The sequence below is a fragment of the Pongo abelii genome, chromosome 14, assembly GCF_028885655.2.
Source record: "Pongo abelii isolate AG06213 chromosome 14, NHGRI_mPonAbe1-v2.0_pri, whole genome shotgun sequence".
In the NCBI taxonomy this organism is placed as follows: Eukaryota; Metazoa; Chordata; class Mammalia; order Primates; family Hominidae; genus Pongo; species Pongo abelii.
The window spans coordinates 106,023,888-106,049,008 of record NC_071999.2 but is presented as its reverse complement, the minus strand read 5'-3'; the positions used below and the strand labels follow the sequence as shown (position 1 = coordinate 106,049,008).

Here is a 25,121-nt window from a genome sequence, read left to right as displayed (position 1 = left end):
ATAATATAAATGCCCCCTGATAAACGAGAAAAAACGAGCTAGCTCTGAATTTGTTAAGGCCGGTAGTTTAGTGCAACCACACAACGGCTGAAAACACTTGGCTCAGCTAATATTCCCGCATGTATATTAGAAGATATTCGATGTTCTAATGTGGCAAACTGAAAAAATGTACTGCAAATTATTTGTGTGCATGAACTTACAAACAATAATCTTCTCTGCTAGACATTACTGATAACGTTGCTACAGAGAGGGCAGAACATTTCCCAATGAAAAGACAATTGACAGGAAAGAACATTTCAAAGTTAATTCATAAGGGTGACAAAATAAATTTTCATGTACATTTAGTCTATAAATGCAATAATTCAAAGCATAGAATCACACAGTGATTAGTTAAAATTGTTACTAGGAATATATATAAATGCTTCATTTAAGTATTTTGGACTGGGAAGCTTTTCCTTCTACCTAACTGATTTCATTGTTTTCTAAGATGCTGGTAACCTGGTTTTTGGACTATTACAGATAACAAATGGTGCTCAACATTTCCTTTGCTTATAAATCTTTCTAGAAACACATTTTAAGAAGATGTTAAAATTGAAAGCAAAAGTTCTCTTTAGGTGATAAATAAAATGCTAACTTATTAACCATATTATGGCTTCCTTACCTTAAAATTGAGCAAACCCATTGCAGTTTCCACAAAAGGGATTAAATTCATTGGTTGTTCAAGTTTTCGGCCTTTTAAGTGGAATGAAAATTTGTCTGCAAACTAAAATCAGAAGTGTCATAGGTGATTAGTGGGGAAAAAATGTACAATCACAGAAATGTAGACACAGAAGTAGTATTTAAGGCTTTGACCTGAGGAAGTAATATCCAAGCGTCTTTCGTCCACACAAAAGAATTTTTTTAAAAAATAAGAAGAAAGTCCAAAGAAAAACGTAATGAAGTTCCCACCAAACTAAATAGTAAAATCCTAAGCATTACAATTTTTTTCTCCCAAAGGAGCAACTTGAGGCCTAGGCGTTAGAACTGGAAGGAGAGAGTATAAACGCTTTCCCTGAAAACGCATTTACTTAAGACCTCTTGCCCTCGCTTCGTTAAATGCAAATGGTAGGCCCTTAAAACAATGAAGTCTTCCTCTACCTGCCATTCTGTTTTTGTTTCGTGCCCAGCACTGACATCATTGTAACTGTTCAGCAGCCTTCTATGTGGAGTCCATATTATTCATTATAGCACCATTACCCTTTGTTCAGAAGGTTTTTCTTCATAATTTTTTAGCTTACCTAGGAAGACCTTAAAAAGGAAGTTTAATTCTTTGAAGACCAAAGCTCGCCAATTTTTTCCATGAGACCAGTTCACAGCTAGCTCTGTGCTGCCAGTGGGGTAGCCCAAATTCCAAAATCTATCATCTGGAAACATACAAAAGCTCTTGCCCAGATTCCTCCCCCCTCTTCAAAAGGGGGAAAAAACACACTCTAAATTGTAAATCTATTAGGTCTATCTAGATCTAATAAGATGCGGGGAGATAGACAAGAAACACAGGTATGATAAAGATATTTTTGTAAATAAAGATGAAAACATATATATCCATTTTAAATTTAAGGAATATTCAGCCATTAATAGATATCAAAGGAAAAGGGAATTTTAATCATCTCTCCATTCAGTCTCAGTTGGGTAAATCATATCTAAGAGATTTGCATAAATATAAACCATCAAAGACTTTTCATCTTCAAAGGGGGTTTCAAGACCCTATAAGCTTTGTACTGTAATCATCACAGGTCACCACCCTGCAGGAATAAGGCTGCTATGGCAACATAAAAAAACTAATGCTTAAGGCTTAGCATAATATTCTGACTAATAGAAAGGAAACTCATTTGAAAAGCTGGCAGCCTATTTACCAGAAGCGGGATTAGAGGTGTTATTTCCCCTTCTAGCTGCCCCCTCCTTGCTGGTGCACCACCCCCCTAAAAAATCTAATCACTGGGATCTTTAAAAAGCTTTTGAGCAATTTGCAGTAACTTTACAATTAGGCTAAAATAAATCACAGCTTTCAGTAATGAAGAATTATTCCCAGTTGCTCCCACTGCCCCCCCTTCAAAGGGCATCATCATCAGCTCCTTAGTAACTTTTCAAGGGAAGGAATAACTCAACCAAAATAGCAAGAAGGAGCAGGGGGCAACAATTTAAGGGGATAAAATGTATAGTATTTGATGTAGATTAAAATAAAACATAATTTATTTCTCATTTATGCTAGAAAGTGGTAGCACAGTATTAGTGGTTTTGGTGTTAAAAATGTAGTAGGGATATTTTTTCTCATTAAAAAAAGAAAACTTGTGAAGTGACTTGCCCCATTCTTTGTGATGACAGTTATAACTACAAAAATCATGGACTTTAAAACCAAGTCAACGCTTTACAATATATTCCCTGTTCTTAGTGAGAACACCCCTAATGCCTTTTGTTTTTAAGCCAATAGGGGCATTTAAAAATTAAATATTCTAGCCCACCCTCCTCCTCCTCCTCCCCCTCTTTCTTAAAAAATTGCATTAAGTACTAACACAAAAGGTAACTAGTGGAGAAGTTTCAATTAATTTTTTCAAAAGGAGACGATTAAATGTTTCCGGCCTGGTAAAGTGTTCATTTCAGTGAGGTGGAGGGGACTGGGGTAGGGGGAGGAGAAGAAGGGGGAGAAATCACAAAGAGATTGGGGAGGAGATGAAGTAGCAGGGCTCAGCGATTCTTTCAATTCCAGTGCACACCCAATAGTGTGTTGGAAGAATGCACACTGTTCGGGATTTGTGGGAGAATTGTCCCATGACAAAGGAGGCAGGGTTACGCTTGTTATAGTCCAATAAGCCGTGCCAGTCAAACAAGAACCCACACTAGCGACAAAAGGCGAGCAAGAGATTCTCACACAAAAGAAAACAAGTAAGCCCATCTTTCAGTTGTGCATCAGGCTCTGGGTTTTATGCTTCGCATAAATACAAACGGAGAGGAAAAAATAAACAGCCAAAAGGACTTCTGTTAACTAGAAGTCCTATTTAAATTTCTGTATGTGTCTCACTTCCAAGGATTTAAAACAGTGAACAGAAGCCATAGTGGAAGGCTGGCTGGGTCTCCCCCTCCCCCATCTTAAATTAAGGGTAATAACGGTGATAAATAGGCATTAACTATGAAACCAAAAGGGAACAGTGACTTCAGAGTCCATTTCAATCAACTTAAGACATATCTGAATGGGCTCAGGACCCTCCAGGATATTAACATACCCTTAACTAGTATCTCCCAGCTTCTGAGGGTAACCCTAGAGAGAAGAACTCCAGCTTAGTCAAAAAATAACTGGTCCTTGAATACGGGTCTTCAAGAAGGATCCAACACAGAGCTGTCCAAAAGAAACTGTATAGCAGCAGCTACATATATAATTTTAAATTTTCTCATAGCTACATTAAGAGGGTAAACTGAAACAGGTGAATTTAATTTTAATAGTATCTTATATTTAGCCCAATAGATCCCAAATATTATATCAATGTGTAATCAATATAAAAATTATCGAGATAGTTTACATTCTCTTTTTGTCCCCTCAGTGAGTCCCGAGTCTTCAAAATCAAGTGTGTATTCTGCACTTCCAGCACATCTCAATTTGTGCTGGCCACGTTTCAACGCTCAGAAGCCACATGTCATAGTGGCCGTGGCACTGGGCAACGCAGATCTGACACATCGGGTGCATTCAGCAGGTGAGCAGTTTCGCAGGTGTCACAACGACTCAGGGTATTGCTGTGGTGGCAGCCACAGCCTCAGAGATAATACTAGATGTGGCTTCCACGAAACCACCACTGCCCACTCGCCCCGACCACAAACGCTTCCAGTTTTCACACCTCACAGGCCCCAGAATGACACATTTTCTACCCCAGAACGACACAGTGAAATGTTATTTTATTCAGTAGAGATCTGCAGAATAATAGCGACCCTCAAATAAAATCTAGCCCCTCCACCCTTTGTCAATTAAAACAATCATAGTGTAATTAGGCCCATTTCAAAAGTTTTCTTAAGTAATTTGACATGCCAACCACTTTACATTTCAGGTTTTTATTGGCTGAAAAGTCTGTCATGAAACACAAACACACCTGTCAGCAATTTAAAAAGGATGCACTAGAGAACTGTTCAGGAAATAATATCAGTGCTAATTAAAACCACTAGTTAAAAGCTTCCTGTTCATTCCTCCAGTTGCCCTAAGGAGTGACCTTTTCCTCCCCTTCTTTGGGTTCATTTTTTCATATGCGGCAAATGTGCCCTCCCTGCCTGGGATGATTTCAGATGAATCTCAGCAAGCGCCACTTACCTCACTGCTCTTCCAGGTGGAGGCCTTGGCTTAGGGCCGGGCAGGGTGGAGGAAGGGAAGAGATTCTCGGGCAACCTAGTTTCCAGAGATTACTCTGGGAGGGCTACTGAGGAGGCTGTTCTGGCCAAACCACACATCCAATTAGGAAGCGAAGCATCATTTCAAAAGTGCAGTTGTTTCATAGAACACTTTGGGCAAAGGCCAGTTTTCCTTGTGTGAAAGAAACGGATTCTTGCGCTTACTGCTTTTTCTCAATTCCCTTCCTCTGTGCTCTGTGCATGCATTTTCCAAACCTGTGGCACCCAGATCCCTTCTTCTTGCTACTCCTTAGCTGCTCCTGAGTCTTAAAGCAAAGCATTAGCTACTCACCCACTGGATTTCTTCAGGACTTTCCACCTTTGGAAGCATCAGGCTGGAAGGAAGGACCCGGGATTGCAAAAGGGTCTCTAGGTCTTCTTCCGCCAGACCACTGGAAACTGAGTTGACTCTCACACATTTTTCAGTAGGGCCCAGATCAAAGTCTTCAAGAGTTTTTACAATTCTCAGTCGAGCTTCATTCTATAAGTGTCAATAAAAAGTTTATTGTTTATTTTTATCATTGAGGGGAGCACCATCAAACGGTTGATGAAACTGTTATGTGGATTCAGAGTCTGAGCACCATTATTCTATCTACACATTTCCTGTCCACCAAATAAATAATATTTGAAAGAAGTCATCCAGTCTGAAAAGTGAGCAGTTGATTTTTAGGCTTCATTCGCGATAGCTATAACATAGCCGAGACGCACTGCAGTGCACACGGGTGTGCTTCTGCATGGAAGTGTCCTCTTTCTCATTAGCATTACTTCCCAATGGGAAGGGGAAAATAGTTAATGGGTAATTTTTCACTGATTGAGCATTAAGTGCTAAGCATGGTTCTATGTTCCTTACCTGCACTTTCTCATTTAATAAACATAAGAAATTGGTTAACATCTAGATTGTGGCCGTCTTGTCTGTCAGCTTCTTCACATTAGGGAAAAAATAAGGATTTTTCTTTTTCCACATGCATCATGCTGTTTTCACTCACTATTTTTTTGCAACTGAGTTGAATCTTGACATTCAATTAAGAAGATGCTCACAGGAATCTGACAATGTGTACTACAAAAAAAGCTCCCACTTCTTCAGGTGGAAGAAGGAATCCCTTCATGAAGTGCTTGACAAATACACTTTTTTCTTTGACTTGACAGGCTCTGCTCCACAGTTCAGAAAAGCTGAAAGGCTGAAAGTCTGCTTCAGTATTTGAATTGTCCCCAGAAAAACTATACGAAACCAAGTATGTTATTTCTTGGCTTTGGCTTGGGGGTGATGAAGGTGGGGTGGGGGAGGGAAAGAAGTGCATGGAAAGGGTGAAGGCTGGAGTCAAGAGAAAGAAAGCACTTGGGGTCATTACTTCCTGCCAATTTCAGTTTCAAAAGCAAACTCCTCCAACTTGCCAACAGCCCTCAACAAATTCTCATTGCCAGAATGAACACTTATCAAAAGTAGTTTCATTTGGGAAGGGTTTTTATGATACTAATAAAACTTTAAAGCTTCTCACTGCTGATGAATGTAGTTTAGTTTAAAAAAAAGGTCTCAACAATATATAGCCATTTGAAAAGCAATACTGATCTAGGAAAATAGCAAACCAAAGCAGAGACAAAAAAGAATTATTTAAGCCAATATTGAGTCTAAGTCCAAGCAACAAGACAACCCAGGACAGTAGATTTAAACCAGACAGATGTGGGTCTATGAGCGGGGAGAAGCAAGGAAGGCTTCCAAATGTGGTCTGAGTTAAACAATGTGAGGAAACGGTAGCTTAGAGTTGTCAGGTCAGATGGAAAGAGTACCTAAGACAGTTTAGGACTGCTCTGTGAAGTCCTGATTTACAGAGCTTCATCTGCCAATAATTAGGCCAAACTTAGACAAAAGCAAGAGAGAGCTCAGACTAGCTAAAGTCAGGGATGATGCAGCCAACAATGGCTTGGTTCCACATCATACCTTTGTTTTATTCCATAGATATAAAACTCGCCCACTTGCTCTACCATGCATTCTTTATTACAGCCATTAAATATGAAAATCTTCTCTTTTTTTTGAGACAGAGTCTCACTCTGTCACCCAGGCTGGAGTGCAGTGGCGCAATCTCGGCTCACTGCAATCTCTGCCTCCTGAGTTCAAGTGATTCTCCTGCCTCAGCCTCCCGAGTAGCTAGGACTACAGGCACCCGCCACCACACCCAGCTAATTTTTGTATTTTTAGTAGAGACAGGGTTTCACTGTGTTGGCCAGGCTGACCTTGAACTCCTGATCTCAGGTGATCCACCCGCCTCGGCCTCCCAAAGTGCTGGGATTACAGGTGTGAGCCACGGTGCCCGGCCCTAAATACGAAAATCTTAAAGGTGAAGAGCAGAAGTTGGCACAGTATCTTGGCTCTAAAGCTGTCTAGAGCTGCTGGGAGAAATACTTGAGCTCTGGCTGGGCGCTGTGGCTCACACCTGTAATCCCAGCACTTTGGGAGGCTGAGGGGGTGGATCACCTGAGGTCAAGAGTTCAAGACCGGCCTGGCCAACATGGTGAAACCCCATTTCTACTAAAAATACAAAAATTAGCCGGGTGTAGTGGCACATACCTGTAGTTCCAGCTACTCGGGAGGCTGAGGCAGGAGAATCATTTGAACCCAGAAGATAGAGGTTGCAGTGAGCCGAGACTGTACCTCTTCACTCCAGCATAGGACACAGAGAGAGACTCCATCTCAAAAGCGAAAACAAACTAAAAAACTGAAATACTTCCAGCTTTTTGGAAGGCACATTTAGATCCATGGCTGTGGAGAACCTAAAGCATGTTCTGCTCTGTGTAGCCTATGCAGCTACAAAAAACGAGATAAACGAGATTGCTGGAGTTTGTCAATGTAACTTCCAGGTTCCCTTTTAATAGCTAAGTCAGCCTTGCAAAGAGTCTACTGGAACAGTGTGAATGGAAAATTGAAGGGAACTCACTCGATTTTTTAGGCCATACTGCATTTTAAAGCTTAAATTATTTGAGTCATCATCTCCATCCTCTAATCTGCATGTGTGCTCAAGGACGCGGGATCCCTAGCAACATCAACTTCCTAAATTGTTAATGTTGGTTGGTGTTAAAATCTGATCTTGAAGTGGTTTGGTTTCACTTGGATTTGAAGGGACTTGTTTGTTCAAAGCTCATGTTCTAAGCCTGTTTGTGATTTTTATCTAAAGTCAGATTGCCATGGTTTCAGCACATTCCAGTTTACTTAGCAAAATTCGGCCCTTGTGAAATTGGCTGCAAATGAAGTACCTAATTCCAATTTTAGGCATAATCTGATGAGTACTTTTCATATTATAATAATGAGCAGTGAATACTCAGCATTTAAAAAATTTTGGCTCAGAATGAAAACCAAGCTCTTTCCACTTCATCATTCTGTACATTTCCAAAAAGACAGGATGGCTTTTGAGGTATATTGCCATACAACACCCTTATTAACAGGCTGTTGCTTGTTACAATTTACATAAACCAAGTGTGCATCCCTCTGGTATATATCCCAAAACACTCAACAGCTTCAGTGAATTTACCCCAACCAGCAAGCATGTTGAATTTTTTTTTTCTTTATGGTATTTTCAGGGTGAAGTATGTGACTGTCCTAGCAAACACGCCCATGCCATCTGTTGGGTTAGGAGGAAGGCAGTTTCTAAGAACAATTAAGTTTAGTTCTGGGTGTTCAGTTGGAGAGAGTCACAGTCCACCCAGTTGTGAAAAGAAAGACATTCTGTTCATTTTATTCTCTCACTTTTTCTCTCTCTCTCTGCCACACACACTGTCATCCCCACCACCTCGTCCTTCACACTTCACACTTTCCTTCTTTTTCTTTCTCTCTTTCTTTGGCTCCTGGTTGGCTCTGACCATCCCTCCAATATCCATCTTAGGTGGATTAGCAAGAGGCTGCCTGGCTGACCCCGGCTCTCAGAAGGGCTCTCAGGGTGATCCGCTACGACTATTGGGAGGTAAGTGCTTCCTGGAGAAAGGAGAAAAGGGAAATTAAGGTAAAAGCGGCCACCCCAAAAAGAGCTTTTATGAGGGCTTTTATATCCTGGGAGTAATACAGTTTGTTTAAAATGAGGTTTGAGAGGGACTGCATTCTAAATGTGTTACCACTACAGGACAGCCTTGGTGAGCCATTCTCACTGTGGAATGAACTTGTCCCCCAAGATCTGACAAGCTGGAAATGACTGAATAATGGAATTAAGGCCTTTATCAACAGTTACATTAGACCTTCGAAGAGACTAATTACCATAGTGTGTTCTGGATCATGTTTGATCCAGAGGTGGACTCTGCCCAGGTCACAGAGGAAGTTGGCACGGATTACAATCTTTGCAGGCCCCCATTCTAAAAAATGATGTTCCCAAAGTTGCTGCATTCAATCGATATTTCGTGCCATGCTGCTCAGTGCAGTGGACCAGTGGCTAATAAACTTGTCCTTATCCATAAGCCACCATATTATGTGACTCTGTCTGGGCCAGGAACCAAGGCGTGCTATGATTTCAGAGACTGGATTCCTATCACCTGGGGAAGAGACACGCTCTCGTGACGTAAGAAAGTGGAGAAATCAACCATCACCAAAACCTGCAGACTCTGAAATTAAAGGAGAAAATATGCGTGCAGTTGGTTCAATTGGCACCCATTAAAGCTAATAACTAATCATCCTCGCAAGTTTCTAGCTCAGAATGATCAAATCTGCAAAGAAAACAACATCCGTCCACTTTTACACTCCAGTGGAAGAGGTGGTCCCTCGCGGCAGGGCGGCACAGTCTCGCCATCTGGAGAATAAATCGAGTGTGAAGTACAGTATAGTTTGGGACCAAGCTCCGTGGCGGCAGCTCAGCAGTCAGTTCATTAGTTCCAAACTTCCAGGGATTAGAGCGGCATCAATTCTACTGTCGGATAGGATGAGACAGACAGGATACGAGATTCAAGGGGTATTGTGACAACCAAGAGGAGCCCCTTGGGCTTATTTATAAAACTACAAAGTATAAACATACCCAAATAAGTGCCTTAAATAATAGCATTATCACAGTTTCATAACATCTGAATTATCACCTTTCCCTTCGCCTCCCAGCCCCCGACTCAAACCTTGAATGTTAATGTATAGTTGTTTTCAGAGGAAATGGCAGAGACAGCCCTGGGTGCAACAGGAACAATGAGAAAGCTCTGTGCGACCCAAGATTTGGTAATTAAGAAATAGGAAAGACTTTCTAGACTCCAGGGAGATCCACAACATTTGTGATGAAAGAAAAGTACAATGAATATTTTCATCCTGCAAAAGGCAATTGCCATGCCACGTATTCAAAAACATCAGTAAATTCTATCCCTTCTGAATTTGTCCATCTCATCTGATTTTCATTTTATCTAATGTATAAAATGCTGTCATGTCACAGGCATGAAGTGGTCCAAATTTTGAGCAGAAGGCCCCAGGAGCATCTCTATGAAAATCTTATTGAAAATGTCAAGATCAAGTTTGGTTTAAAATAAAAAACGGAATGAATTTAATCTATTTAAGGATCGCCTTTTTCATATAACTTTTTATCAATTTGTATTTAAAAACAGCATTGCTTAGGACATAGACCATCCTCACTAGTCAATTATATTGTATTTTTCTCATAAATGTGTAAAAATTTACTGTAATAATGATCAGAGACTGTTGTAGTGACTGCACTGAAAAAAAAAGGCAAATGAATTCTCAGATTATTACAACCTGGTAGTATGTTTCAGCAAGCAAGGTGAGTGTTGAGTTTTCTATCCTGTTATTTTTTCCACATGAAAAAGAAAACTTGGTTCGCCTGTTTTTGAAAAAAAGAAAACCTGTAACAATATTGAGCATACTGTATGTTAACTGGCTTAAAATTGTATGTGCTGATTCATCTTACAAAGCGTTACATGCCAGGCACCCTGTTTACTCTGAAAATGTAGATTTTGGCAGAGCAAAGTTTTTGATATGTTAATCATGAAACATACATTAAAACACAGGTTTATAGTGAAATGCTAAATTGGCTTTCATTCAAAAGACTAAGAAGGCTGAGGATGTGTATAGATGGGTAGCTTATAATATATAATTGGTATTTCTGCCCTTCAGAGATATAATTGAAAAAATTAAAATCTTACCAAAAAACCCCAACACTAAAATACAATAAACCTATGAAAAGAATTTGTTTTGAAGGTCTCCAACCAATTAAAAATATTTTTTAAAGATGTTAGAACAATGGCTTTGAGTCATGCAAACCTATACATCTGTCAGAATTCATAGAACATATACTTTAAATTTGTGCATTTCATTGTATATAAATTTCACCTCAAAAACACAAAGAGAACTGTAAACAAATATTGAACTCTAGTCATTCATATGCATGCAGGAGTACTTAAGGGGAAGTGTACTGCTGTCTGCAATTTACTTTGAAGTGGATATATTAATACAAAGCAAATCGATGGATGGAGAGAGGGACGAATGGATGGTCAGATACAGGTTAAGTCAGGCAGAGTAAACATTAATGGGAGAATATAGGAGGTGTGTTTAGTATATTGGTTTCTACTGTACAATCTTCCAACTTTCTGATGCTTGAAATTTTTGTAATAGAGTGTAGGGGGGAAAAGCACCCTAAAACACTGACAATTTTTGGAGCTGATTAATGAGTATATGGGAGTTCTTTATACTATTCTCTTTACATGTGTATATACTTGAATATTTCCACAATAAAAAGTTAAAAACTATTCTAGTTAATGACTGAAACATCACTTTAGTTGTTATTTGTGGGAACTCATTTTAGTGAAAATTATTTTTAGGTTTGTGATTTTGATAACAGCTTTAATGAGATAAAGTTCACATGACATACAATTTACCTAAGTGTACAATTCAGTGGCTGTTAGTGTATTCATAGAGTTGTACAGCCATTACCACAATCAATTTTAGAACATAAGCCAGGCGTGGTGGCACACACCTGTAGTCTCAGCTGCTTGGGAGGCTGCAGTGGGAGGATCACTTGAGCCCAGGAGTTTGAGGCTACAGTAAGCTGTGATTGCACCACTGCATTCTAGGCTGGGTGACAAAGCAAGACTGTCTCAAAAACAATAAAAAAAGAAGGTATGTATCACCCCGAAAAGAAACCTCATACTTCTTAGCAAGTCGCTCCCGTTTCCCCAACCCTCCAGACCTAGGCAACCACTATTCTACCTTCTGCCTCTATAGATTTGCTTATTCTGGAATGTATAAATGGAACCATACAATAGGTAGTCTTCTCTGACTGCCTTCTTTCACTTAGTATGTTTCAAGATTCATTCGTGTTGTAGCACCCATCCATACTTAATTTTTTTTTATTGCCAAATTATATTCTATTGTATGGATAGGTCACATTTTGTCCATTGTTAGTTAATGGACACCTGGCTTGTTTCCACTTTGTGGCTATTATGAGAAATGCTGCCATGGACATTCAATACGGGTTTTTATATGGACATAGGTTTTCATTTCTCTTGGGCATATACTTAAGAGAAAGTAGAATTCCTGGGTCATATGGTAACTGTATGTTTGACCTTTTAAGAAACTGTCTGCTGTTTTGCAAAGTGGCTAAGCCAATTTCTGCTCCTCCCAGCTGTGTGTGAGGGGTCCTTTCCAACTGCTCCACATGCTCGCCGACACTTACTACCACATGTCTTTTTTATTCTAGTCATCCTCGTAGGTATCACCAAGTGGTCTCTCATTGTAGTTTTGATTTGTGTTTCTCTGATGACTAATGATGTTGAGAATCCTTTCATGTGCTTGTTGGCCATTTTTATATCTACTTTGGTGAACTATTTAAATCCTTAGCCCATTAAAAAATTGGGGCAATATATATATAAAACAAAGTTTTCCTTTTAAATCATCTTTAAATGTACAATGGGCACCAATTACTTATGCAACATTGTCAACCATCACCACTATTTCCAAAATTTTTTTTTTTTTTTTGAGGTGGAGTTTCACTCTTGTTGCCCAGGCTGGAGTGCAATGGCATGATCTCGGCTCACTGCAACCTCTGCCTCCCGTACTCAAGTGATTATCCTGCCTCAGCCTCCCGAGTAGCTGGGATTACAGGCATCCGCCACCACACCCAGCTAATTTTTGTATTTTTAGTAGAGACAGGGTTTCGCCATGTTGGCCAGGCTGGTCTCAAACTCCTGACCTCAGGTATCCACTCAGCCTCCCAAAGTGCTGGGATTACAGGCATGAGCCACCACACCCGGCCTATTTCCAAAACTTCTAATCACCTCAAACAGAAACTCTATAACCATTAAGCATCAACTTTCTATTTTCCCCTGCCCCTAGCAACTGGTAACCTCTAATTTACTTTCTGTACCCATGCATTTGTCTATTCTATATATTTCCTATGAGTGAAATAATACTTGTTCTTTGGTTCTGGTTATTTTGCTAAGCATGATAATGTTTTAAGGTTCATTCATGTCATAGCATGTATCCAAACTTCATTCCTTTTTATGGCTGAATAATATTCCATTTTATGTCTATTCCACATTTTGTTTATCCATTTGTTGGTAGACATTTGGATTGTTTCACAATTGGTTATTGTGAATAATGCTGCTATGAACATTGGCATATGGGTTTCTCTTTGAGTCCCTCTTTTCAGTTCTTTTGGGTACATACCTAGGAGTAGAACTGCTGGATCATATAGTAATTCTACGTTTAGCTTTTTGAGGAACTGCCAAACTGTTTTCCACAGTGGCTGTACCATTTTGCCTTCCCATCGGCAATGCACCAGGATTCATATTTCTCCACATCCTCACCAACACTTGCTATTTTCTGTTTTATTGATACAGTGTTGGTTTTTGGTCACAGCCATCCTAGTGGTGTGATGTGGTTGCTCAGTGGGTTTTGTTTTGCATTTCTCCAATGGCTAATGATGCTGAGCATCTCTGTGTGTGCTTATTGGCCATCTGTTTATCTTCTTTGGATAATGTCTATTCAAGTCCCTTGCCCACTTTTAAACAGGCCTGTTTGTCTTTTTGTTGTTGAGTTATAACAACAACAAAATAACAGTTCTTTAGATATTCTGGATATCAAATCCTTACCAGATAGATGACTTGAAAATATTTTCTTCCATTCTGTAGCTATCTTTTCATTTTCTTGATGGTGTCCTATGAAGCACAGAAGTTACAATTTTACTGAAGTCCAATTATCTATTTTTCTTCTGTTGACTGCACTTTTGCTATCATCTTGAGATCACTGACTGCCTAATCGAAGGTCACGAGATATATGCCTATGTCTTTCTCTAGGAGTTTAATAGTTTTAGCTATAATATTTAGGTCTTTAATACATTTTGAGTATATATATATTTGTATATGCTGTGGGTTGGGGGGATCGTGATATTTTTGTTTTGTATTTTCACACTTTATTTTTCAACAAAATACAATGAAATTCCCAGGGAAGAGAAAACTCCAGTGGAAAGAAGGGGCTTACTTCCGTCTGCCTCCTTGCCTGCCTTGCCCTGGCCCTGACTGGCAACTGGCTGGTGCTGGCTCTCTGCTGCCATAGCCCTATCCATCACCTTCCTCTCTCTTCCACCTCTTTACCTTGCCCTTTTTCCATCTCCTCCTGGTGGATTTTCCTTAACTATATGTGCTAGGCCTTTGGTATTTCTGCGAAGACCTTGACAGGCATCCTTATGGGCCTCTGAGGCACCTCTGACTCAAACTCATAGGGCAATGTGGAGCTGGTGCTGAGAAGATGCCCCTGGTGGGCGGGCACTGCCGATGTTTTATGATTCAGTAGTGTGGCTTTGAGGTACCCTTTGCACAGACTTTTTTTAAGAGACAGGGTCTTGCTGTGTCAGCCAGGCTGGAGTGCAGTGGCAGGATCATGGCTCACTGCTGCCTTGAACTCCTAGGCCCCAGCAATCCGCCCGCCTTGGCCTCCTGAGTAGCTGTGACTACAGGCATGCACCACCATACCCAGATAATTATTTGTATTTTTTGTAGAGACAGTGTCTCACTATGTTGCCCAGGCTGGTCTTAAACTCCTGGGCTCAAGCAATCCTCGCACCACGGCCTCCCGAGTAACTGGGACTACAGACATGCACCACAACACTTGGCTGCACACAACTTTTAAAAAAGACGAAGTATTTATGTACCACAAGCTTACACTGTCTTTCTCAATAGTTTTTTTTTCTTTTTTCTTTTTTTGAGATGGAGTCTCGCGTGTCTCTCAGGCTGGAGTGTAATGGCACGATCTCGGCTCACTGCAGCCTCCACCTCCTGGGTTCAAGCGATTCTCTTGCCTCAGCCTCCCAAGTAGCTGGGATTACATGTGACTGCCACCACGCCCGGCTAATTTTTGTATTTTTAGTAGAGATGGGGTTTCACCACGTTGGCCAGGCTGGTCTCAAACTCCAAGCCTCAGGTGATCTGCCTGCCTTGGTCTCCCAAAGTGCTGGGATTTCAGGCGTGAGCCACGGTGCTCAGTCATCTTTCCCAATACTATTAACAACCGCCATGCTCAGATTTGTCTGTGGTTGTGGAATCTTCTAGCTCATGGCTCTTCCCACTTTTACTCTGTGTTTTCACAGCCTCAGAGGGGCAAAGTTAGAATTTCTGGTTTCTAGCAGGGCAGCAGGGGCACAGGGAGCCGGGACAATCTGTGGGCAGAGGAATGGGGAGTGGTGCCTGCTGTCTCTGAGGGGTCTCAGGGAATAGGTGGCAGAAGGATCCAGAGGAAAACTGAAAAACACAATCACTCATCTGGTTGTTTTATGTACTTATGGCCAAACATCCAGATACTTGAAGGCATTTAGGTAACAGAGGATGTGCCCTTTTTTAAAGAATGTTTGTGATTCCCAAGAGAAAACTTCCTGAATACCATGCCCGGATTCTGCCTGATGACGCTGGTCGGGTACATTTAAAACTTTTTATCCAGAGGGATTAATCAAATGCAATCCACTGCACCAGGTGCTGGGGACAGGTGTGGGGGATAGGGAAAAGATCCATAAATCACTCCCTGTTAAAGTCTGGGAACTTATCATCCAGTTGTGGCGATGAAAGCCCCATATAATGAGAAGTGAAGTAACAGTTGGAGTCGGTGGAACAGATCCTGGGGCCCTTGGGACTTAGAAGCAGGGGACGGCACCTCAGGCTGAGAAGGGGGTTGGAGGAGGGGAGGCTGGGACTCGGGTGGCCTCTGAAGACTGAACAGGATTTCAGTAAGTGCAGAGGAGGTGAGAGAGCCAGAAATGGGCAAAGGGCAGTGGCAGGAACAGTGAGGGAACACAGCAAGGTGATGATTTGTACATATGAGGCTACAGAGGGAGGGAGCTTGAACTGGGAGACAGACAGACAGACAGACAGGCAGGCAGACAATGGAGAGCCCCGAAGGGCAGGGGCAGCCCAGGGCTTGGGGACACAAGGAATGAGGCTCTATTCCATCGGGGAGAAAGGACCATGGCGGTGACAGGTCATGACTCACAGCTCAGTTGAGAAGTATCTCTGAAAAGCTGCCCTGCAGCTCTGCCTGCCTTCGGGAGGATCCACCCTCAAGTTGGGGGTGGTCCCTGCTCACTCCACCTGCCCAAGAGTTCCTTCCTTCGAAGGAGGGTCCAGAGCCCCGAAGCTACTCAATGTTGTCTTTGGAATGGGTGTCTGTACATGGGTTTCTGATGTGGGGTCCTCAGTCCAGGGCACTGAAAGAGTTCTGGAAGCCCCACAGTATGGTGGCAAGCGGACCCGCTCCCTGGCACGTGCCTTCTAATTGGTCTCGCTTAGCCTGGGCTCAGTGAGGAAAGAGAAGGTAGCTGCCTTCCCCAACTGACTGGTACAAAGTACAGCCTGGAGCGAAGCTGCTCTCTCCCTCTCAACTCGCTATATTTATGTTTCCCCACTTCTCTGGGTTAGAGGAGGTAATTAACTGTTTTGGTTTAAAAGCCTCCTGCTGGGTCTCAGTCTGCGTGGGAGAATAAAAGTAAACAAGCAAAAGGGAACAGTGTCATCAAAGGACCTCGCACCTACCTTTCTTCATTATGAGGATGAAAACGTGCCTTTTTCCAAAGGTGCCATGAATTACCTGTGCAGGGCAGGGTCTGCCAGCCTTTCACTCTTTTTAATGGTATATCAAGAGTGATTGGCTCATAATTTAATGGGGCAGCCTTACCATGGTTCCAGATACACATCAGATAACAGACATGTCACCTGTCCCTGGCCTGAGCAGTTTAGAGTGATGTTCACAACATCTTTCAGCCAGTGACTCCCTCTAGTTCTCCAGCTGACCTGATACACATTACTGGAAACCGATCCAAATTGTCCCCTTCACACAGGTATCAAAAACCAATTTGTTAAAAAAAAGCAAACTTTTTTTCATTTCTGTGGAGGAAAACACTCATTTCCCTGCCCATCATCATTTTCTGCAGGTATGAGTTGGGCCCGCTTGTCTCTGAGGATGCCCTAAGGTGGGTTATGACCGACTCAGCTGTGCCCACGTTGCCGTGGGAGACTCCTGTCTGCAAGCCAACTGCTTCTACAACACTTCTCTAAGGTGCTGACATAAAGAATCTTGTCTCCTTAAGTAGATTATAAAGTTTATCCATAGAAGTATAAATGTCTAATGACAAAGCACACATAGCCTTGCAATTAAACTGAGCCAATGCTAATTTCAGCCAGCGGCAGAAGCCAGTCCTTGACTTCTTGTCTTTTGGAGGAAGCGCTGCCTTGGGTGGCAGAGCAGCATCCCAAACAAGGATTCTTTAGATTCAGCAGCACATTAATTAGTCTTCCTGGCAGACACGAATGAAGAAATCAGGTAACACAATCAGCTATGTGATGGCAGGAATAGAACACAAAGAAATACTTCTTGCAGGTACGTGATACTGCATCATTGTTTTTCACAAACTATTTTTAAAGTAGACAGGGCTTTAAAACAAAAAGGAATAAAAAATATCTCCACAAAGGCGGAGCTTACAGTGAGCCGAGATCATGCCATTGCACTCCAGCCTGGGTGACAGAGTAAGACTACGTCTCAAAAAAAAAAAAAAAAAAAAAAAAAAAAAAAAAAAAAAAATCTCCACACAATATTTGGTAATATTGGTAATATCCATCAACATTTGTAATGTTGGTTCCACCTTTGTATGTTTTCATTTCTGTTGCTTAAATATATACTGAGTCCTTTAGATCATTTATTTTACTTATGTATTTTGTAGAGACAGGGTCTTGCTCTGCTGGCCCAGGCTGGAGTGCAGTGGCTATTCACAGGCACAAACAGAGTTCACTACAGCCTCATGCTCCCCCATTTATTTTTATTTATTCTTGGTTGTTTTGCTTCCTAATTATTTCCCAAAGAAAATTATAACTGAAAAATGGCTTTGTGTTTTTTTAGGTGGCAAATGTATAGGTATTTTTAAGGGTAGTACTTTTCCATCTTATTCTTTGTCAATTTTATTTTCTTCCAAAATCAACAAGGAAAAGAAAAATATAATGTGGAAAAACCAGAAAACGAAGGAGAACAGCCAGCAGGACACTTAATTTTTAAAAAAAGGCAGACTGAGGATCGCTGGAGAACGGAGGCTGTTACAGCTAAGGGCCCCCCAGCAAGGACCAGCCCCCCGGGAGGTGGCTTCTCTTCGCAGCCTGTCGTGGTGTGCCACAGTTCCTCTGAAGATGTGTATCGTGAAGCAAGTGGCAGAGCCTGCATCATGTCACCTAGCTCACAAACACTGGAAGCTTCCGATCATCTATAATTAAATGTTTTCCTCGAGCAAATGCTAATAAAACAATGCCGTGACTGGCACCGCATTTGATTTCCATTGCGCTTTCCACCTTCTCCTCTTGCCAGCTCTTCACATCGACTTTTTCCGCAGCTTCATTCCTTCACTGGTGCCAGGCAGGCGCACTGCACAACCACTTGGGTTTTCTTCCCTCTTTTTGCGCCCGGTAAATTTTCATAAAGCATTTAACGTGAGAACAAGCAGGTTAATTTCCCGTGCCGTTGAGCCAGGCGCCCTGCAACACTGCCATGTTTTGGCTTCTGAGTCAGAGGCCTCGGTCCCAGTGGCAAAAACTCTTGCCAGAGCCTTCTCTGTGCAGACACCAGGTGTGATTTAGCATAACAGATTGTGTGGACGCTCAACGGCTTCTCTAAACCGTGCGTCAAAACGAAATTGTATCCTTCATGCAAGATGAAGATGAAAGTCTCCTGGGCTGGAAGTTCTGCCAGGAAGGGCCTCTGGACATACAGGAAGTGGGAAAATCACCCCACCTTAGAACACATGCCTAGTTTCAGGACCACTAACGTTCTCCTTCACAATATTAGTACCTGGTTAAAATCCCCCATCATATCACAACGCTGTTTTCCTCTGATGGTAGGTAGGCAATGAAGGATTTTTAAAAAACATAAAAAGAGGATGGAAAAAATGGAATTGTAAGGAAATTTAAAACCTCATTGAATCTGGTCTTTGATACCTAGTCAATGGCTTGAACCATGCATTGGTTGACAGTGACTTTGAACACCGACGCGCTAGGTGTCAGCTCTCAGGCTATGGGGAAGACTTTCAGGGAAGAAGCCGAGCTTTGTGGCTGCCACAGTGTAGACTCGAGATGAGAACAGCCTGTTTTCGAAGATGGCAAGATTAGTGTGCCTCAAGAGAAGGGCAGGCCCGAAGCTGAGACACAGGTCACCCCACGGGGAGAGTGACTGAAGTCACAAGAGGACACCGAAGATGATTTGAGGACAAGCTTAGCAAACATGACTGCCAGAATCACCAGTCTTTTTATCCAGACCACTGCCAGCGGGATCTTAACACTTAGTGATGTACAGGCAGCTAACAGAGAGGACCAATGGTGTCCCAATGGTGTGCCAACACCAGGGGCTTGGGGATAAAATACATGTGCTCCAACGTTCAAAATCACCTGATAACGATGATGTCAATATATACACAGTCCTTTTCTAACTTTTCAAAGGGCTTTCATGCCTGTGATCTCATTTGCCCTCACAACAGTCCTGCAGTGTGGACAGCACAGATTTTATTATCCACATCTGCCTGAAGAACAGAGAGGTTAGGAGACTTCTCTGGAATCCAGACAACTAGGCAGCAGCTGAGGTGAGGCAGAACTCCCATCTTGGGCTCCCAATCTTGCATTTGTCTGCAGAACCCTTCCTTACACCCTCGAGGGTCGGTGAGTTACCCAATAGCCTGTAATAAACTATTTTGTTTTCTGCTTACACTCAGTAAACGAAATTCTGTGGTTAGCTGCCAGCAGCCCCGGCCAGTACAGCAACCACACTGTACATGCATTCTGTCACCTGCCTTTTTTACTCAGCCACAGATAGGGTATCTCTTTATGCTCGACATGATCTGCACAATCATTTGTAATGACTTCCAAGTATTCTATTGCATGGATAGGCCAATTCCCTATGGAGTAAGATTTAATTTTTTGGCCAGGCATGGTGGCTCACACCTGTAATCTCAGCACTTTGGGAGGCCGAGGTGGGCAGATCACCTGAGGTCAGGAGTTCGAGACCAGCCTGGCCAAGAGGGCGAAACCCCATCTCTACTAAAGATACAAAAATTAGCCAGAAGTGGCGGTGCACGCCTGTAATCCCAGCTACATGGGAGGCTGAGGCAGGAAAATTGCTTGAATCCAGGAGGCAGAGGTTGCAGTGAGCCAAGATCATACCATTGCACTCCAGCCTGGGTGGCAGAGCAAGGCTCTGTCTTAAAAAAAAAAAAAAAAAAAAAAAAAGATTAATTTTTCCCCAGCTGTTTGCCATTAATATGTTCATTTCATTCAAGAAATATTTATTGAATATGCTTTATGTGCCAGCTACCATTTTAGGTAAAGGAGAGAACAGCTCCCTGCCTACATGGAATTTATATTCCAATCAGGAAAACAGCTAAGAAACAAGTAAGCCAATAAACAATTGTAGACTGTGAAACTATGAAGATAGCAGAATTAACGAATGGGATAGGAGTGATGGGGGTGTAGTGCCTGAGACAGGGTGGCAAGACAACTTCTTTGGGGATGTGACAGTTGCCCTGATTCCTGAAAGATGATAAACCTAGCTGCAACAAATATCCCAGAACATTCATCTTAGAGTCCTTTTGTTTGACTGTTCCCTTAGGACAAATCCTGGAAGTGGAAATGCCAGGCCAAACTACCTGCTCACTGAGGCTCCAAAGGAATGACCATGAGGCTCCAACTCTCACAGCCTCCTGCAAGCCATCCTGCTTCAAGTCCTCACTGTGCTGATGGCTGCCTGTGTACGAGACAGGGACAGTCTCTTAACCTCACTGTGCCTCAGTTTCCTCATGTGAAAGATGGGGATAAGAATAGTGCTTGACTCAAGGGTTGGTGAGTATTGAAATCGTATAACATAAGTGGTTAATAAATGTTAGGTTAAAAAAAATGCCTTTTTTTCCCCCCGCAAAGGGATAGGGTTTTGCTATGTTGCCCAGACTGGAGGGTAGCGGCTATTTATAAGCACCATGACAGCTTGCTGCTGCCTCAAACTCCTGGGCTCTAGGGATCCTCCTGCTGCAGCCTCCAGAGTAGCTGGGACCACAGGCTGACACCACATGGTCTGGCTAATATATCCCTGTTTTAACGTGTAAACTAAAATTGCTTTTTTTTAAAAAAGGGCTGTACAGATTTAAACTCCTATTTCCTGTGCACACCCACTCGGGGTTGGTTCTGAGTTCATATTAGGTTGGCCCCGTTTTCAGTAACTAGATGTCCTTACACCAGCACTCTGACCACATTGAGGACTGGGAAAGTAGCTTATTTATAGCTCTGTGTCCCTAGTGCCTGACCAAAAGGAAAGAACAGGAAGCGAGTCTTTTGGCACCAGGAGAGAGTCCCAGAAGGGGCAAATCAACTCACAGACAGTGAGAGGCGGCCTGTTCATTGATGGGGTTCAGGACACACTACCCAAAACGTACATTTGAGAAAACAGCAGAAGCAGAAAGGTCTTTCTCTCACCTTTCCCCCACCCTTCTCCCCAAAGCAGTTAAAAACTTTCATTCCAGAGGTGCCCTCTCTATCCCTGAAGGAAAGAAACATCCTTATCCTTGAAGACACAGATGCCAAGAAGAACCTGAACAAACAGGCCTTGCCAAATTCCCCTCGGTTTATTACTGTTAGATCATGCCCCCCTCATCCAATCACACTTCTACACGACTGTTGACTTGCATCAAATCTAAGCATAAAAATACATAGGTGTTCCAGCTGGGCACGGTGGCTCACGCCTGTAATCCCAGCACTTAGGGAGGCCAAGGTGGGCAGATCACCTGAGGTCAGAAATTGGAGACCAGCCTGGTCAACATGGTGAAACCCTGTCTCTACTGAAAATATAAAAATTAGCCCTGGGCGTGGTGGTGTGCACCTGTAATCCTAGCTACTCAGGAGGCTGAGGCAGGAGAATCTCTTGAACCTGGAAGGTGGAGGTTGCAGTGAGCTGAGATCAAGCCAATGTACTCCACCCTGGGTGACAAAGTGAGACCCTTTCTCAGAAAAAAAAAAAAAAAGAAAAGAAAGAAAAAAAATACATAGGTGTTCCTGTTTCTTTGGGTCTTTTTGGGAAGGTTCCCATGTTGTCATATAAAGCTTAAAGTAATGTGTGTGGCCGGGCGCAGTGGCTCACGCCTGTAATGCCGGCACTTTTGGAGGCCCAGGTGGGCAGATCACCTGAGGTCAGGAGTTCAAGACCAGCCTGGCCAACATGGGGAAACCCCGTCTCTACTAAAAATATAAAAATTAGCCAGGCGTGGTGGCACGCGCCTATAGTACCAGCTACTCGGGAGGCTGAGGCAGAAGAATTGCTTGAACCCGGGAGGCGGAGGTTGCAGTGAGCTGAGACTACGCCACTGCACTCCAGCCTGGGTGACAGGCTAAGACTGTCTTAAAAATAAATAAATAAATAAAATACAGTATGTATGTGTTTTTCTCCTGTTAATCTGTCTTTCATTATAGGTACTTCAGTCATGAACCTTAAGATGTGTGAGGAAAACGTATTACTTTTTCTCTCCTACAGCATCTAGTTTTAGACCTCTCATTTTGTGTGAAATCAGATCTTAAAGATCTAGAGTCTACTTTCCTCCGAGCGCCATGCTCTTCAGGTTGCTGAATTCTTCAGGAATCCAGGTAGGCCTAGTATGCTCTCCACCTCTCGAAAAAAAATTACAAAGAGCAACCTGCTCAATGCTTTTGTTCCAAATTAGAAAGCTTAAGTCCTGAATCAGTTTCTCAGCAGAAACACAGGCTATAGGTTGCAGATGGTCCTTTACTCATTGCAGTGTGAAAGTACTTCATAATATTCGTATGAAATGTGACCGCATTCCATTTCTTCCTCTGTCCATCTGCTGCTGTTATGGTTTAGGAGAGAGAAATGATTTTAAAAAGATGTAAATCTGGACTGTGTGTAAGCTGATTTCATAAGCCATATTTAATATGTTTGGGCAACAAACACTACCTTGGTACTGTTTAACTAAGAAGGCAGTAGGGAATATGTTTTTCTGCCTTTTTTCATATGTGTATGTAACCTTTTTTTTTTTTTTGAGACAAGGGTCTCACTGTGTCACCCAGGCTGGAGTGCAGTGGTACGATCACAGCTCACTGCAACCTTGACCGCCTGGGCTCAGGTGATCCTTCCACCTCAGCCTTCCAGGTAGCTGGGACTACAGGCGCATGCCCCCATGCCTGGCTAATTTTTTGTAGAGACAGGGTTTTGCCATATTGCCTAGGCTGGTCTCTAACTCTTGTGCCCAAGCAATTCCCCTGCCTCAACCTCCCAAAGTGCTTGGATTACAGGTGTGAGCCACTGCATCCGGCCTTTTGGTTTTTGTTAAATTTATTTTTAATAGAGACAGGCTGTCGCTATGTTGCCCAGGCTGGTCTTGAACTCTTGGCCTCGAGTGATCCTCCCACCTCAGCCTCCCAAAGTATTGGGATTACAGGCATGAGCCACCGTGCCCGGCCTGCATATGTAACCTTTTTGAATGGAGGTGGCTATGATTAAGATGGGTGAATTGTATACAGTGATTTTTTTTTTTTTAAAGGAAAGGAGAGCAAGGGCTCAGGAGGAGAATGAAGGGATGAGGACCACAAGGACACAGTTCCCGAGGTCTCATGGTGTGTCTGACCATCGCAGGGTTGTTAGTCTTGTCTCTATAACCAGATAGATGAGACAGACATTGAGGTTGGGACTGTGTTTGAAGCCCTCAGAGTTCCCAGCATGGGGTGGGGCACAGAGTAGCTGCCCTACCTGGGAACTATATGCTTGTAAGATAGAGAATAGAAGGATGGTTACCAGAGGCTGGGAAGGGGTGTCGCGAGTAGGGGTGGGTGGGTGGGGAAGTGGGGTTGGTTAATGAGTACAAAAAAAAAATCTGTCGTTAGAATGAATAAGACCAAGTATTTGATAGCACAGCAGGGTAACTATTTTTAATTGTACATTTAAAAATAACTAGAAGAGTATAACTGGATTGTTTGTAATACAAAGGATAAAGGCTTGAAGGGGATGGATACCCCATTTTCCATGATGTGATTACTGCTTTTTGCATGCCTGAATCAAAGTATCTCATGTACCCCATAAATATATATATACCTATTATGTACCAACAAAAAATTTTTAAAAGATTAATCTTTTAAAATTCCATGCCTCCCCACCACCCTGTTCTGTCTCTCTGTCACCCATACACATACCCAATGGTATGTTACACACACACACACACACGAAGCATTATTTCCCCATGTCTGTCAGATTCGTATAGCTAGGATTCTTTCTTGTATTTTGTAAACATGATCAGTAGGTTAGGTCCTGGAGTGAGAATCACAGAATCAGAGTCTTGGAGTTGGGAAGGGTCTTCATAGATACCTCAGGAGCTCTGGCCAAGGCAAGAACCCTGCCATCCTCTTGGCAAGTGATGATCTGTTTCTGTGTAAACACAGCCACTGGATGGACCTTCAGATATATGAGTGTGGTCCATATGTTTCCCTGGGTCTTCTGTCTTCAAACCCTCCTAATTCTGAACATTGTCTCTCTGAAACCCTCTGATACACTTTCAACATCCTCTGCCCTCTTGAGTTGCCCTGCTCTGGACATGCCCAGGTTTGGTGATGCCCCTTCTAAACTCTGAGCAGGTGCTCCCACTGCTCTTCCAGATGCTATGCCCCGCCTATAAGTGCATTAATTCCTGGCTGGCTGGCTACACTGTTGACTCACATGGAGATTGATAAAAAGGTTTAGTTGATTACAAATGTAACTCTTCATCTGCTCAATACGCTTAACAATATGGCCTTTAGTGTAGTCTTCTCAAATCTAACCATTCTTAATACCAGTTGCTCAGTTTTCCAAAAGGCTTTTAATAATGTGAAATGTAGGCCAGGCACCGTGGCTCATGCCTGTAATCCCAGCACTTTGGGAGGCCGAGGCGGGTGGATCACAAGGTCAGGAGATCGAGACCATCCTGGCTAACACGGTGAAACCCCATCTCTACTAAAAATACAAAAAATTAGCTGGGCGTGGTGGTGGGTGCCTGTAGTCCCAGCTACTCGGGAGGCTGAGGCAGGAGAATGGCATGAACCTGGGAGGCGGAGCTTGCAGTGAGCCAAGATTGCGCCACTGCACTCCAGCCTGGGTGACAGCACGAGACTCCGAGACTCCGTCTCAAAAAAAAAAAAAAAAAAAAAATGTGAAATGTTTGACAATTTATAGTAATATGGGAAGATTACAGTATTTAACAAAAGTCAGTGTTAGCATTCTT

At 42.5% G+C, this 25,121-nt stretch overlaps 2 protein-coding genes across 23 annotated transcripts in view; one reads left to right on the top strand and one right to left on the bottom strand.

Annotated features, from left to right (window-relative positions):
- CLYBL (citramalyl-CoA lyase) overlaps window positions 1-25,121 on the bottom strand; it is a 290,169-nt gene that overhangs the window by 32,827 nt on the left and 232,221 nt on the right. For all 14 annotated transcript variants that reach the window (XM_024231099.3, XM_024231097.2, XM_063715019.1 and 11 more), the window contains exons 3-4: window positions 4,697-4,885; window positions 662-763 (exon numbers count right to left, since the gene is read on the bottom strand). In XM_024231099.3, the coding sequence (XP_024086867.1) occupies window positions 662-763; window positions 4,697-4,885 (291 nt within the window). The remainder of the gene's footprint in view (window positions 1-661; window positions 764-4,696; window positions 4,886-25,121) is intronic.
- The window catches only part of LOC112128603 (uncharacterized), a 127,065-nt gene that overhangs the window by 96,283 nt on the left and 5,661 nt on the right, over window positions 1-25,121 (top strand). For 3 of the 9 annotated variants that reach the window (XR_008512803.2, XR_008512802.1, XR_008512805.2), the window contains exons 2-6: window positions 3,573-3,722; window positions 5,551-5,636; window positions 8,277-8,354; window positions 20,483-20,712; window positions 22,391-22,500. Coding sequence is in view for 3 of the 9 variants with exons in the window: in XM_054529186.1 (XP_054385161.1) it covers window positions 3,573-3,964 (392 nt within the window). In the remaining 6 variants the exon portion in view is untranslated. The other 6 variants (XR_008512806.1, XR_008512807.1, XR_008512804.1 and 3 more) reach the window with 6 other exon arrangements.